Here is a 13,885-nt window from a genome sequence, read left to right as displayed (position 1 = left end):
ACAACAATTTGGTAGTCTATGGAAAAGCATATGTTGGCAGTGATGTGCTGGTTCAAAAGGTACAGGAATGCTGCCTTGGAGGAATTATGAGGTAAGAGGTCTTTTAAAAGCTGGACAGCTGGCCAAGGATGTCAACTAGGTATATATCTTTTCCCCTTTCCAGATCCAGACCTTTCCCTCTCAAGAAGCCTTTCCCATTGGGAAATGAGGAGGGTGAGTTGCTAAACCTTCAAATTGTATTTCTTGTTATAGGGAAATTGGAAAAGAAATTCCTGTGGCGATTAAAAGCTTTAGTCACACTGGTGGGAAAGGTGCAGCTGCGGTGGGAAACCATTGAGAAACCTGTCTGTGAAGAATGACTTGAGGGTGGCAAAATAGAGCCTAGTTTAAGAGGCAGTTTCACTTGGGATTTTTACATCAGTATCTTTCCATCAGATGCCCCTTCATTTCTGGTCTGAATCTCATGTGATGCTGAAGCTGATCGTACACTTGGATCCAAGCGAGGCATTTAAATGTTCAGTTACACAAGAAGGAGCAACAAGTGTATCGTCTTTACTTGATGCTTTATGATTAAGGGAGGAATTTTAAGCTGTCTCACAGAAAGCTTTGGGACTTTTATGGAGATGGACATAATTGTGTTTTTCTGTGGGTCTTGTGTTTTCTCTCTTGTTTTTCCATCAGCAGAACTCAGCTTCTAAGACTGTCTGTCTTTCATTTTCCTTCAGGCCAAAGAGATAGCAGCAATCCAGCGCTCAGAGGCACCAATGAGCAAGATGCCCCGGCAACGTGGGCGCTGGTCCCAGCCCACCAGCAACATAGAAATGACTGTGAAATCCATGCTTGACCTGCGTCAGTTGGAGTCTTTCTCTGTTTCCCGTTCTCCAAGTCGAGACTCGCTGTCTCAAAACAGCAATGGGGACGAGAGAGAAGAGCAGGCAGATCTTCCTGTGCTCATCAACAAAGTAAGGGCAGTACTACTCAGGAGGTGAATCTACTCTGAGTGCATCTGTCCTGCCTCTGTTTATCATCACCTATGTTTGTTTACTACCTGATGCCATTCTTTATATGTTTAGACATGGCTCTAAATGCCTTCTGAGAAACCTGTTTTGTAGTTAGTAGTCCTGCAACATGTGACTCTGCTATCTAATCACAGACCCCATGTCAGATCAAGGTTTCTTTCCAATGACAGGGAAGACCTCGTGTTTTCTTTCAGCTCTTTGGTTATTTATGGCAAAAAGAAGCTGAGAGGCTGACCTCAGAATTACAGATGTGCACCTAATTACCTTTTAGCTCACTCTGCTGGAATGCAGTTTCTTGACTCAAGTAGCCACTGAAATGTGGCTCATATGATGCCCTTAGTTGTGGGCTGTGCTAGATTATTAAGTTGTCATTAATCTTCCTATCGATGGGTCACAGCAAGTAATGTGTATTCATACCTCAGAAAGCTAATGCCTGTTTTCCAGTAGCAATCTGTCCTGGTGCCTAACTCCATTAGAGTTTTTCCTTCCTTTATAACTGCATGACTGAGAAGAGGATTGGGCTTGCTGCATGCAGTACATCAGTGTTTTTCAGCTGTGGCCCACAGACTTCTCTGAACTATGTCTGATCAGTCTGTAAAAGGTAATGGAAGAACCTGCTGCCACGTGGCTTATGTTCCTGATGTGTGGTCAAAGAGAGATGGAAAGTCCAGTATTTTACCAGAGAATTTTAAGGGATTGCAAACAGCAGCAGTCTGTCGAGTTTAGTAAATAAGAAACGGGAAAGACATAGGAGTGCTGTGTTTTCTGATCTCAGATTTCTGATCATATTCTGTGCTGTAATGCATACTTTCTAGCTCTGTACAGTACTTGCTGACTTAAGGAAAAACAGTGGTAATATCTAGTTTTCTCTCTTTTTAAACCAGGTTGGCAGCTCAGTACCTCTCCAAGATAACCGGTCTTGTGTAAGACCCAAAGTGATTCGGCTTGTGTCTTGTGAAGATGGGATTTTCTCTCAGGAGCTGGAACCTTCTGAGAGTGAGGAGTGTGTAATCTACCCTGAGCAAGATGAAATCCATCCCACAGACCCTAGCAGGTTAAAAATAAGCTCTCTGCTGTGCATGGCTTAGGCATTTCTGGTTTAGTTTGCTTGCAGCTTGTGTGGTAACTTGGGTGAGTTGACTTACTGCCTGATTGATGCCAGGCATGTCTAGTTGAGAGTTTTATGCCAGCCTGATGCTAAAGGAATCTGAAACTGAGAAGGCACCATTAAAATAATCTTTCCTCTGAGGAAACTGCACATTAGCAGCCTCCTCCAAGTTTTTTTCTTGTTGAATAAACAACTTGTGAGCAGCCTTTTTGCTTTCTCCCTTATGTGGGTTGAAATAAACAAGAGAAAACTTGGAAGCTGGAAAACCACCCAACAGTGACTTATACGTGGCAGTGAAATGTCTGCCCAGGAGAAATGACAGGACACTATTATTTATGAGAATTTCAAACCTAATTGGGCAAGAATTTAACAAATGTAGGATGTGATGACCCTTTTGTGGGAAATGGAATTGTTTGTATGAAATGGATGGAATTGAAAAGGACACTGGAGACAGCAGAGACCTTTTTCCTTCCTCTGCTGTTTCTTCTGTTTTTGTTTTATCTCAATTTTCTGTTTCATTCTGTGCTCCATTTTTTTCCTTCCCTGAATTTTATTCTTCCCTTGCCCTCTTAACCTGATGCTAATAGCTGCTTAATTTCCTCTGTCTCCTCCTGCTCTGTTATAAAGAGTGGGCTGATAACTTTAGGCAGGCTTTATGCAAGAATGCATGCAAAGATTTTTGCAGTTGAAGCTGCTAGGTTTCTCCCAATTTCTCTTTATTTGCATTTTCAATTTTATTATGATAACATTTGGACAAGAGCAGACCCATGCTCCATCATGTAAGAAAGGGAGGCACTCTGGTGATGCTAGATGCAGACTGGACACATCTCAAAGTATATAAAGTTTCCAAACTGCCAGGGGTAATTGCCATTCGGTTCCATTGAGTGACTTCTGCATCCTACCTTGCATTGGAAAACATCTGAAACCAAAGTATTTCATAAAGTAGAAAACTGAAATCCTAAAGCATCAGGCAAAAGAACAGTGCTGGTGGTGTTTGACAAAATAAGACTTGTGAAATCACAACAGAAATCAGGATCCCTGTCCTACAATACTGTATTTTTGTATGATGTTCTTCAGTAGATTAGTCTTGCTCAAACCTAGAATCTTCTCTGGTTTGCAACACGGAAGTTGCCCAAAGAAGCAGGTCATAAACATGGAAAAAATAGTATATTAGGGCTCAAATCTATGGCAAACTGGAGTTTCTATCATGCAGGTATATAGACCTGGTTTTAGTCCCTTTTTCATTATGTAGACCTCTACATTCGTTCCTTGCCTGTAGTGGAAATCAAGGCACGGCAGTGCTGTGCTGGTACCTGGTAATCGTGGGAAACTGACAACGCCCAGAAAGTCAGACAGTCCCCTTGAGACTTCACTGTCCAAGCTTAATGAAATGCAAAAATATACTGTGTAATGATGAGAGAAATCAACTTCTTTTTCTCTTTAAAGCCTTACTTTTGTAATCAGAGGTGTTACTAACACAGGTAAGGCCTTATTAAAGTTAGAATGTGCTTCTTTACATGTAAAACAAATATCTCTTCTAGTGCTGTGTCTTTCCTGTCTCTCTTGTAGTGAGTTCCAGGTAAAAGCATTACCCCATGGGAAGCTAAGTAGAGGTTATCACAGTAATGGATGTCCAGACAAACACAGTCCTGACAGTGCCTGCTCTGTAGATTACAGCAGCAGTCGTCTGTCCAGCCCAGACCATCCAAATGAAGGTAAGATGCAAAGACATAAATGTATTTATATGTGATGTGGAACACTGCAGAAACTTGCTGGAGTGGTTCTGTGCCATATTTATCAGTTGCTATCCTGATCTCTAGTACCTGGTCCTCTTCATGAGCTGAGCTGAGGTCAGACTCCAAGTAGTCTTGCTAGTATTGCATGATTCAGGCACATTTGAACAGGCGCTTCAGTGAAGCCGCTGTAGAAGCAGTGTCATGGTTCAACCCGGCAGGCAGCTAAAACAGCCACACAGCCGTTCACTCACTGCCTCCACCCCAGTGGGATGGGAGGGAGAATCAAAAAGTAAAAGGTAAAACTCGTGGGTTGAGATAAAGACAGTTTAATAGGACAGAAAAGGAAAAGAATAATAAGAATATACAAAACAGGTAATGCACAACACAACTGCTCACAACTCAGAACCGATGCTCAGCTAGCTCCTGAGCCATGTGCCTCCCAGCTGACTTCCCCAGTTATATACGGAGCATGATGTCATATGGTATGGAGTATCCCTTTGACCAGTTTGGGTCAGCTGGGGGGGGCTGTGTCCCCTCCCAGCTTCCTGGGCAACCCCCACCTTCTCATTGGCAGGCTAGTATGAGAAGCTGCAAAGCTCTTGACTGCTTGGCAACAATTAAAATATTAGTGTGTTATCAACACTATTCTCATCCTAAATCCAAAGCACAGCACTATACCAGCTGCTAGTAAGAAAATTTAACTCTATCCCAGCCGAAACCAGGACAGTTGGTTAAAGCGTGCTTTCCCTGTGCGCCTTTGGCTTCCTTTTACCTTGCTAGGTGAGGAAGCAGATTTGGTATTGATTATCCCATAGGCTGTGCTGTGTGTGGGATATGATAGATTAGAGAATTACACTCACTGCTGACCGGCTTTTGCTTTAACATTCTAGGTTCAATTTGGCGTTTTTGCTGATATTTTTTTTCAATCTGGCTAATGTTACTGTGACTATGCTATTACAGCATTGGGTTTTTTTGCCTTTTCCCAGATTCTGAAAGCACTGAACCCCTAAGTGTGGACGGCATCTCAGACCTGGAGGGAGAGGAAGGAGAGGAAGACGTGGGTGCTAGCATGCCGGAGGGAGAAATCTCCCAGATACCTGATCAGGAAAAGTTCCTCAAGCAGCATTTTGGGACCCTGGGCAGCACTGATGGAAAAGGTACAGCTCTCTGCTCGGTGGGGGGACCTTGTGAGGTCACTTCAGATTTGTCCCCTGTATAAACCAAACCAGGCTACAAGTTCTGCTGGGCTTTTGTGAGAGTGTGTGTGTGTATGAGGGGGCAAAAATAGGGAGGCCTAAAGAAGTGACATCTGTTGACTCCCTCAGTTTGCGTGTAAATTTGTGTGAATGAGACTGGGGTCTGTATCAGTTCGGGTTAAATGTTGTCCCTGGAATCCTGAAGAGCTGTTCTCTTCTTCCCAGGCTAGTTTTTCCTGTCGTATATGAAGGTATTAACTGTGTGTTCACACCGCCTCCCCCCCCCCCCAATAGGTGACATGTAGTGGCCTCTAGTGGTATACCGAGGCATAACAAATGTCACAAAAGAAAATGCTGAAATGCTGGGTGGAGGGAGAGAATAAGAGACATCAGAGTGGCAAAGGAGCTGGTTAGTCTTTATCGACCAACTCCAGAACAAAGCGTATCTTTTTAGAATTGATAATGGTTGCAAGCAGCGATAGCTATGTGAGTTGTCTGGATTTTTTTCTTTTTTTTCCTCCTTTGATTGGTTTGTTTTCTGCTTGATGCCAGTGCCTCACAGTCCTGCAGGCAGGATAGGACACAAAGGGAAGCAAAGAAGGAGGAGGCGTACCCTTAGGGAGAGTAGCAGTTTAACGCAGAGTAATCTAAGTAGAACAGAAATGGCAAAGGCAATGAAATTATTTCATTCTCTGTGGTTTTAGCTCAAAAAATCCCCTTGTATATGGGGGAACATTTGATAGTCTCTGTGATAATAAAATGCATGTGCCAGAATGTTTGTTCTGTGACTAAACTGCTCCCTTTTTCTCTCCCTTTTAAACAAAACTTTTAGGTGGCTCTTGTAGAAATCTGGAAAGAACTGAAAATCTCAGCATTTCCTCTCGCTTTCTTTCCCAGTCCCCGGCTCTCAGGTATGGCTCTGCTTCTTTTGAGTGTTTGTTTCTGTCTGTTTTTACTAGTGTGAGTAGGTCTTGTGCTAGGCCCTGGGTCAAAATAGTTGAGCAAACTCCTGGCCCTGGTGTGCCTAGGCACAGCAAAGTGTTAGCATAGCACCTGGCAGGCTGGTTGCAGACACCTATGATTTGGACAGACCATCCTGTGTCACTTTAGCTGTTCTATTTTTTTTTTCCCTAAAGCAATGCTGTTATTTTATTCTTTTTTGTCTTTCAACAATGTGCTTAGTTGTTTAATGATTAATGCCTTGATTGAGCTGGAGGAATCACTAATCATCTAATTTACTCTTCACTGTTTATGCTCTGTTTGTTCTTTTGCATTTCATTCAGCTTGGACAATGAAAGTAGGCTTGTCAACTTTTCCTTTGTTTTACAGTCCTTTCTTACTCAGCTTTGTTTCTCAGCCTTCATAGGGTGCTCTGGTGTCTCATACAAAGCTCCATATTAGTCCTCAAAAAACCCCTCAACCCTAAAGCACCCCAAAAGGCCTCTCCAAGCTGTTTCCCTGGTTGTTTAAAAAATAAATCCCAACAAAACAAACAAAGAAATAAACAAAAAATAGGGTAAATACTTTTGTTGATTTGGGTTCATAAATGTTTAAAACAAACAAATAATTCTGTATTCCTCTAAAATGACAGCCTAAAATCTCAGCTCAGATTAATTTCATTGTATAGGACTGAGCAGATTTGGGTACATCTATGGTTCACCAGCTGTGTCTAGATTCACCATGTTAGAGAAATTTTTTTTGTCACTGCTGTATTGGGCTGCTGTTGCTGCTGTCAGGAGTGCCTCTTTGTCTTGCGTTGGAACTGTATGTTTGGGAAGAAAGCCAATGGTTAGCTATTGTGTAAGCTTCTGGAGAGATGCAATGGTGACACTCTAGAGATCTAACAAGTGAGGTAGTTTTAGGCTATGAAAACCTCTGGGCTTTTAATCTGTTCAGCTGTTCAAACACGCCAGATTGAAAGTTGCCTCCTTTCCGAAGTAAGCGCACTGTGCTTGTCTGAAGTGGAGAGGAAGAGGAAATTAAGTTTTCCTCTTGAAGATACTGACCAACTTTCCTAGTAATTATGCTTTCATAATGTTAGGAAAGTATAATTACTTTCTCTTAGGATAGCCTAGAATTGAAGAGATTTCACTTAGTAAGGTGAGCTGAGAGCAAAGACCTGACCTGACTTTGCCCAGTCTTCCCTCTTGCCTGGAATTTTTCCTTCTCTTTTGCCTTCACCTTTTAGAGTGTCCTCCCTGGAAACAATGACCCAATGCTATTTGTGATCATGCAGCCTAAGGTCAAATGCCTGAAGACCAGTCCTTCCAGGGATGAGTAGAATGAAGTGGTAACAGCCTAGGGCATTTTTGTCTTAAAAAAAATCCAGATAGCGAAGAGCTCTTTATCCCAGAGAAACTGGCTTAATGCGTGTACCTGTTTGTCCAGGGCAACATACCTACTAGTTTTAACTGAGACTTCTTTATCATGTTCTCTAGACGATTGTCACTCTCGTCGTCAAATCTGATACTGGATTCAAAGCCCATTGAGCCACCAACCCAGACCAATCGGTTTACGCCAGACCTGTTCAAAAATGGCGGCAGCCATCCTGGTGATGCATTGGAGAACAGCCAGCTCCTGGAGAGTGTAAATTTAAATCGGGCTGTTTATGTCCAGAAAAAACGCAGATCAGCTTTGGAGGCCAGCAGAGTTGGTATGGCTCCTGGACGGGTTATTGCATCCTTTCCAGAAGGCCCTGTGAATGCAGTGATGAGAAAGGCGCAATCAGTTCACGACCTCGTTCATGAGGGTAAGGACACAGGTTGGAATGATGGTATAAACCCAAGAATGAAATGGGGAGATTTGACCTTGAGCGGAGATTTAAATTAAGCTTATGACTTTCTGCATTCTGAGCTACAGGCTTTGCACGTCTTCTGACTCTTAGCCTGTGAAGGGAAAATATTTTTAGTTTATAATGCAGATGCTGGTCTCCTAATTATCGGTCTCTGATATTTGTCTGGCAGCTGTGGGAGGACCAACGCCAAGGGTGAAATGAACTATTTGCAAAGAAATTCTCTCTTGCTGTGGGTGGTTGCTCCAGGCCAACACTGAAGCTCCCCAGAGTGAGGAGGACAGAAAGAGGGAAGGAGGAGACAGTAAGAGAGAGCTTACTGTATCCGTACACTCTGTGTGAAAGAACTCTAGTTTTGAAAAAACAGTCAACTGGTGAACCATCAATAAGCACTCAGTTTGTTTAAAAAAAAAAAAAAATAAACCTTATCACTGCAACATTGTATGCCAGTTTTTGCCTGCTTCCTCTGGCCTCTCCCTTAACGGTCACAGTGGTCTGAGGATTTCTGGCCATACACTTTAAGAACAGGTCTCTCTCATCAGGTAAGCAGCAGTGTGTAAGCAGGATGAGGGATGGGCCAGAAAGCAAGCTGTTGAGGCTTGGCGATATTAACCTGAAGTAGTGGTTCTGTAGACCTCTCCCAGGGGCTGAGCTGAGGCACATAGGCTGGAGCAGCTCTGTTACTTTCCGATTTTGGAATTCACTGCAGGCTCTTGTCTATTTTTGGTATGTTTGTCTGTTTAATTTTCACAGATAAGGGTCCTGGAGTGATATCCTCTGCCAGGCAGCGTCCTCAGACTCTTTTGGTGGTTGAGAAGGATCCCAGACCTAACAATTGCAGGGTGTTATCAGCCAATATGTTGAAGATGGATGGATCTGGTGCTCTGCTGGCCAAAGATGTCAGGGCTGCAAAACCAAAGTCCTACATGAACCCCACAACCAGCTTCCGGGCTAAGATGTCAAGGAGCATATCTGTAGGGGAAAATCTGTACCTTGGTTACTCCACCGAAATGTTGACTGATGGGAGGACTAGCCCTCCAGTGGCAGAGAAGACACAGTTTAGTTCCACAGCAGATGCTGAGAAGATTAAGCTACCGGTGAAAGAAAATGTTCCAGTGAAGCCAGCGCTTCAGCCAGTTGTAAACTGCTCATCTCCCAAGTCCTTCCACAGCAAGTTAGCATCATCAAACCGAGCACATCTGATTCTTGACATTCCCAAGCCGTTGCCTGATAGACCCACACTGGCCTCCTTCTCACCCACTACCAAAACAAAAACCCTGCTTGAGCCACAGTCTCCGCAGTCACCTGCCGGGGCCTGTAAAAAGAAACCCTCTTTTCCTGAGGTCCGAGCCTCCAAGAGGGAGAATCAAACTGCTGGGTCTCTGGTTCCTGGTAGAGAGATCCCCACAGGACTTGCTAAGGAGAGCCCAGTGGAGAGTCCAGTCTCAAGGACAGGTTGCCAGGATGAGCCAGGGGTCACCAATCCAAAACTGAGGGAGTTGTCAGAGGGCCGGCACCTAACGTCTCCTGAGGGCACGCTGCCCAGGTGCAGGGAGAGGATCGCTGGCATCGCCTGTGTACTAGACAAGCAGCCTGGACTTTGCCCACTAGACCCCATCAGGCCAAGGTCTCCTACATCTATAACTGCCTCAGCACAGGTCTCAGGTGTGCATGGATACCCATCTCTTATCTTCCCCCTTCTGTCTCCTGTCTTTGTGAACCGCCTCACGATCCCATCACATTTCTTTACGTCCAGCTTCTGGCCTGTCTCGTCCTGTCTGCACCTGTCTCGTTCCATAAGCCATCCCCTCAATGGTGAGACACTTCTTCAACCTGACATCTTTTTTTCAGTCTTTAATTTCCATTTCCTCTGGGTCTTATGTCTGAAGGTCCTTTTTAGCTGAATGTTTTGTAGACCTCAGCATTCTCATGTTTTTAGCCGTACAGTTACCTGTAGGGGCTCAAACCTCTTTCTGGTCAATGCTAAAAGCTGACATGCTGGGAATCCCCATGAAGTGTGTAGATTACATCCTCCATGCCCTTCTCAAAGCATGTCTGACCAGCAGATGAAGGTGCAGGCCAACACGTACTAGCTGAACCTAGCAAGCACAGATAATGAAAGTATGCCAGGCAGCTCAGGCTTTACTTTGTTAATGTGCAAGTGCGCAGGGTCCAGAAGGGTTTGCATACAGTTTTCTCTCATGAGATAAGGCTTGAGCAAGGTGAGTTCCTTGCTGTAGCTGCCTGTGAGAGCAAGAAAGTCTCTGTGCTGCTATCACTCTGCTCTGAGGACATGTCTGCAAACTGGGTGTGCAGTGCATGTGCAGGCCTAGCCTTTGGGTTTGAGCATAAAAGAACATGAGTTAATTTTTGAATTATCTCTAGCTTAGAGATAAAGGTACGAGGTGGGAAACTGTTTTACCTGCTGAAAACAGCTCTTGGATCTGTTACAGGCCCTGATTTAAGGTACTTCAATCAAATGAAAACTAGCAGGTAACTTCAAACTGAAGCAAAAATCCTGCCCTCCGAGGCAGAAAACCTCCAGTGGCAGAGAAGACACAGTTTAGTCCCACAGCATCTGCTGTGGGACTAAAACCTCCAGAGGTTTTTCTTTTGTGTCACAACCTGAAAGGAAATATGCCTTCCTGAAAGACTCGACTGAGTTTTGCAGCAGGAAGCTGAATGTTAACCACTGATACCTTACACCTTCAGGGGGCTATACAGTGCACAGTTTTTAATCTCTTTTGCTATGTTGTTCTTATTCATATCTGAGAAGGGACACCTCTGTAATCCTGTGATCCATTACTTTCTGCGCTGCCAGGCTGCTCCACCTCTACTCCATTGCAGTGATTAAGCACAGTATCTCTGCACCAAAGCATAGCAGAGGGATAATCTGGTTTTAATGCACTATTATTTTTCTTTTTGCACTTCTAGAGGGATCAAACCATAGGGTAGCTGCTCTGTAGAACAGCAAGTGCATCTGAAACTTTCAGACCCTACCCCCACAAGGGTGAGGTTTCTTCCAACAGCAGATGCAGACTGGAGCTGTGGAGTCCCATTCTACAGAAGAGAAGTAACAGTCCAGTTGCCTGTAGTCTTTAGGCTGAGTTTTCTCTTCTAGACTTGGGAATCAAGCTATATATCACATGATTTTTGGTCAGTTGTAAGGAATCTTTGCAAATTAGCAGATAGTGCAGAAAAAAAGCAATTTTTTTTTTCACCAGTGATTATTTTCTTTTTTTTTTTTTTTAAAGCAGCTCCCAATACATAGCATGCCCTGACAGAATATTTAACAGCATCTTTTAGTGAGTTAGGATGATTTAGCACAGTGGATCCCCGATTTTTTTTTTTTTTTTTTCAAAAGACAGCTGTCAGCCTTCAACTTCTTGCAGACCACGTTTCCCAAATTTTTAGTGGTAGATGCTGGAAAAGCTGTTTAGATCCAAGTAGGCTATTGCTCTGAACAATTTACTGTGGCTTCTGTGGATCATAGTGTAGCAGTTTAGATTAGGGTTAACAGAGACCCATTCTGCTTCTGACTTGCTCTGTGACTTTGGGTTTCCACTTAATTTTTTTGTCCTTCCATTTTCCTGCCTGTATAACAGCTGCAAATAAAGAGACTTAATTGTTTTTGTTTAAGCATTTTGACATTTACAGTTAAAAAGCTGTAGATGTGCTTAATGCTGTTGCTGTGTTTAATATTCTCTGCTGGTTTCTGAAGAGCTCTGCTCTGCACACCTGAGAGGCAGAAAATGCCTGTTACTCAAGCATTTATGTTATGTTTGTCACCTTTCTCCAGACTGGCAGCTCACACAGCTGGAGACCAGTGTAAAAAGCATGATCAGAGGAGAAATCCAGAAATGATCATGAGAAGGAACAGCTGGGTTTAAAACAAAAAGAGGGGAGGAGGGGAGCAGGAAAAAAAAGATAAAAAACAAAAACAAAAAACAAACAACAACAACAAAAAAAAAAAAAAACAAAAAAAAAAAAAGAAAAGGCAAGAGTCTTGGACTGCACTGAAGCCCACTGTGCTCAAACTCTACCAGGTTGGGTAATCTGGAAATGAAAAATGCGCATGGAAGGATTTGTTCATCCCCCTTTGTTCTTCTAGTTGTGTTTGTTTATGTATAAATAGATGTTTTTCTAGCTGTATTTGTTTATACATCATCTAAATGTATTCATAAAATTAGATAAGGTCCCCTCCAGCCTGTTCAAAGTTGATGTTCTTAGAAGTGCAGAAATAATAGTGCTAATGTGACCAAGTTTTGTTTTTAGGTAACTAAAGGAAGTTGAATGGCTTTTGTCCAGGCCTTTGTAAACTGAAGATAACTACAGATTGTGTGTGTGTCTATGTTTTTGTTCATGGTTTATGTCTAACTCATGAAAGCATTTATTTTATAAAGCATTACAGGCCTTCAACTCTGATGCTTTGGAGATAATATCTGGTGGGGGCAGGCAGAGAATGATGTTCTTTAGTTGCTTGCTTATATTTTTCATTTTTTAATTACGGTGTATCAGCAGTGCATATCCTGGGTTGCTCAGAAATGTGATTCTGCTGTGATTGAGTTTGTTTGTCAACACTGCTCTGGACCTAAGTCCTCACTAGAGAATGCTGTAATAATTCAGTGTAATCCTTCATCCTCAGTGTTTAGTTTTACACTGTGCAAAAAAGTACATGAGGGGGAGTATGTAGATTGCTGAATAGGTGGAAGCTAAATTACAGGCTTCTCACGTCGGTCCCTTTTGCCACTGGAATCCTTCATTCAAACTTGACTTTAATTATAGTTGAGAATGGCATGGGTAATCTGTGACTATCCTTGACTTGTAACAAGGATGTGTGATCTGAGAAAAACCATTGTTGACTTTGGAGAGGCTAAAGACTGGAAAAACAGGAATGTTTGAAACAAGTAGCATCTCTAGATAGTATGAAGAAAAACTCATGTAGAACTTATGTGTTTAATGATTGGCTCTAAAAATTGAATGAGAAGTGTATGCACATGATCTTTCAAATATATATTTAAAAAAATGTTTTCTTACCCAACTGTGAGATCATGGATATTGGAGTTTGTCTGTGCCTTAGTTTGCATTTTTATTTCCCCCCCCCTTCAGAATCGTGCATCAGCGTAGAGCAGTGTGAGCACGTGGTATCCGAGCTCCAGGACAGCATGCGCAAAGCCATTCATCTTTACCGCATGGTGAGTGACCTCAGATGTGGGTTCTGTGACAGCAGGCTTTATAGTCTGTGAGCATTGAATGTATGTGCTTGCTGGCTTAAGGCGTTCTCTTGACTGGGTGTTCAGTGACGCAAGTTGCCTGGTTGTCCGCTGCACCTAAAGCTTGAACTAAGGAGGCAGGAACTCCTCATTTCCAACTTTTGGATTTTCCAATGGCTTGCTATGGTACTCTGAGCAAATCAATTAACTTTTCAGTCTGTTTAGCCTATCTGTAAACTGAAGATAACAGCACGCTCTTTTTCAAAAGGGTATTAGGGAATTAGTTAATATTTATACAGTGCTTCAGAGATAGGAAATACTATGGGAGCTTTAAGTTTTATTATCCCCATCTGTTCTCTGTCTTTGATGCCTGGGAAAAGGATTAGCAAATGTGAGATACCATGGGAATCCAGCTGTGAGAGGGAACATGCAACCACTCGCCCTGTCCCTCTCACTGCCAGACCAGAGTTACACGCAGAGCAATATAACAGCTCTTTCTTTTATTGCTTAGCACTGATCTGTCAAGTCCTCTGTAGCAAGCACGAAACTTCCACTGTGAGTTTCTGCCATGTGGTCCTCTGCAGCTGTGGCCTTAGCATTAGCTCTCCGACCTTGCTCTGTTCCTGTGACCAGCTGCCTCTGGCAGACAGGAAGAAAAGGAGATGGTGGCCCTGTGCTGCAGCTGGGAAACATAGCATAAGGGTCACACTACCCAAAAATGTGCTTCCCATCTCTGGCCTAATGCCTCTGGATTTTGTGTGGATTGGATGCATGCCCTGCTATATGACTAAATTGGCAGTTTCAAATGTTGAAGAAAAAGAC

The 13,885-nt window shown here is 43.1% G+C and overlaps 1 protein-coding gene across 4 annotated transcripts in view; it reads left to right on the top strand.

Moving 5' to 3' along the window:
* MAPKBP1 (mitogen-activated protein kinase binding protein 1) overlaps positions 1-13,885 on the top strand; it is a 101,688-nt gene that overhangs the window by 83,379 nt on the left and 4,424 nt on the right. For 3 of the 4 annotated variants that reach the window (XM_075754433.1, XM_075754432.1, XM_075754434.1), the window contains 9 exons: positions 164-213; positions 726-962; positions 1,904-2,073; positions 3,697-3,842; positions 4,850-5,020; positions 5,892-5,970; positions 7,498-7,808; positions 8,604-9,515; positions 12,960-13,045. In XM_075754433.1, the coding sequence (XP_075610548.1) occupies positions 164-213; positions 726-962; positions 1,904-2,073; positions 3,697-3,842; positions 4,850-5,020; positions 5,892-5,970; positions 7,498-7,808; positions 8,604-9,515; positions 12,960-13,045 (2,162 nt within the window). The remainder of the gene's footprint in view (positions 1-163; positions 214-725; positions 963-1,903; positions 2,074-3,696; positions 3,843-4,849; positions 5,021-5,891; positions 5,971-7,497; positions 7,809-8,603; positions 9,516-12,959; positions 13,046-13,885) is intronic. The other variant, XM_075754435.1, reaches the window with a different exon arrangement.

This window comes from Balearica regulorum, chromosome 5, assembly GCF_011004875.1.
Source record: "Balearica regulorum gibbericeps isolate bBalReg1 chromosome 5, bBalReg1.pri, whole genome shotgun sequence".
NCBI classification, from domain to species: Eukaryota; Metazoa; Chordata; class Aves; order Gruiformes; family Gruidae; genus Balearica; species Balearica regulorum.
This window is presented reverse-complemented; position numbering and strand designations above follow the sequence as displayed.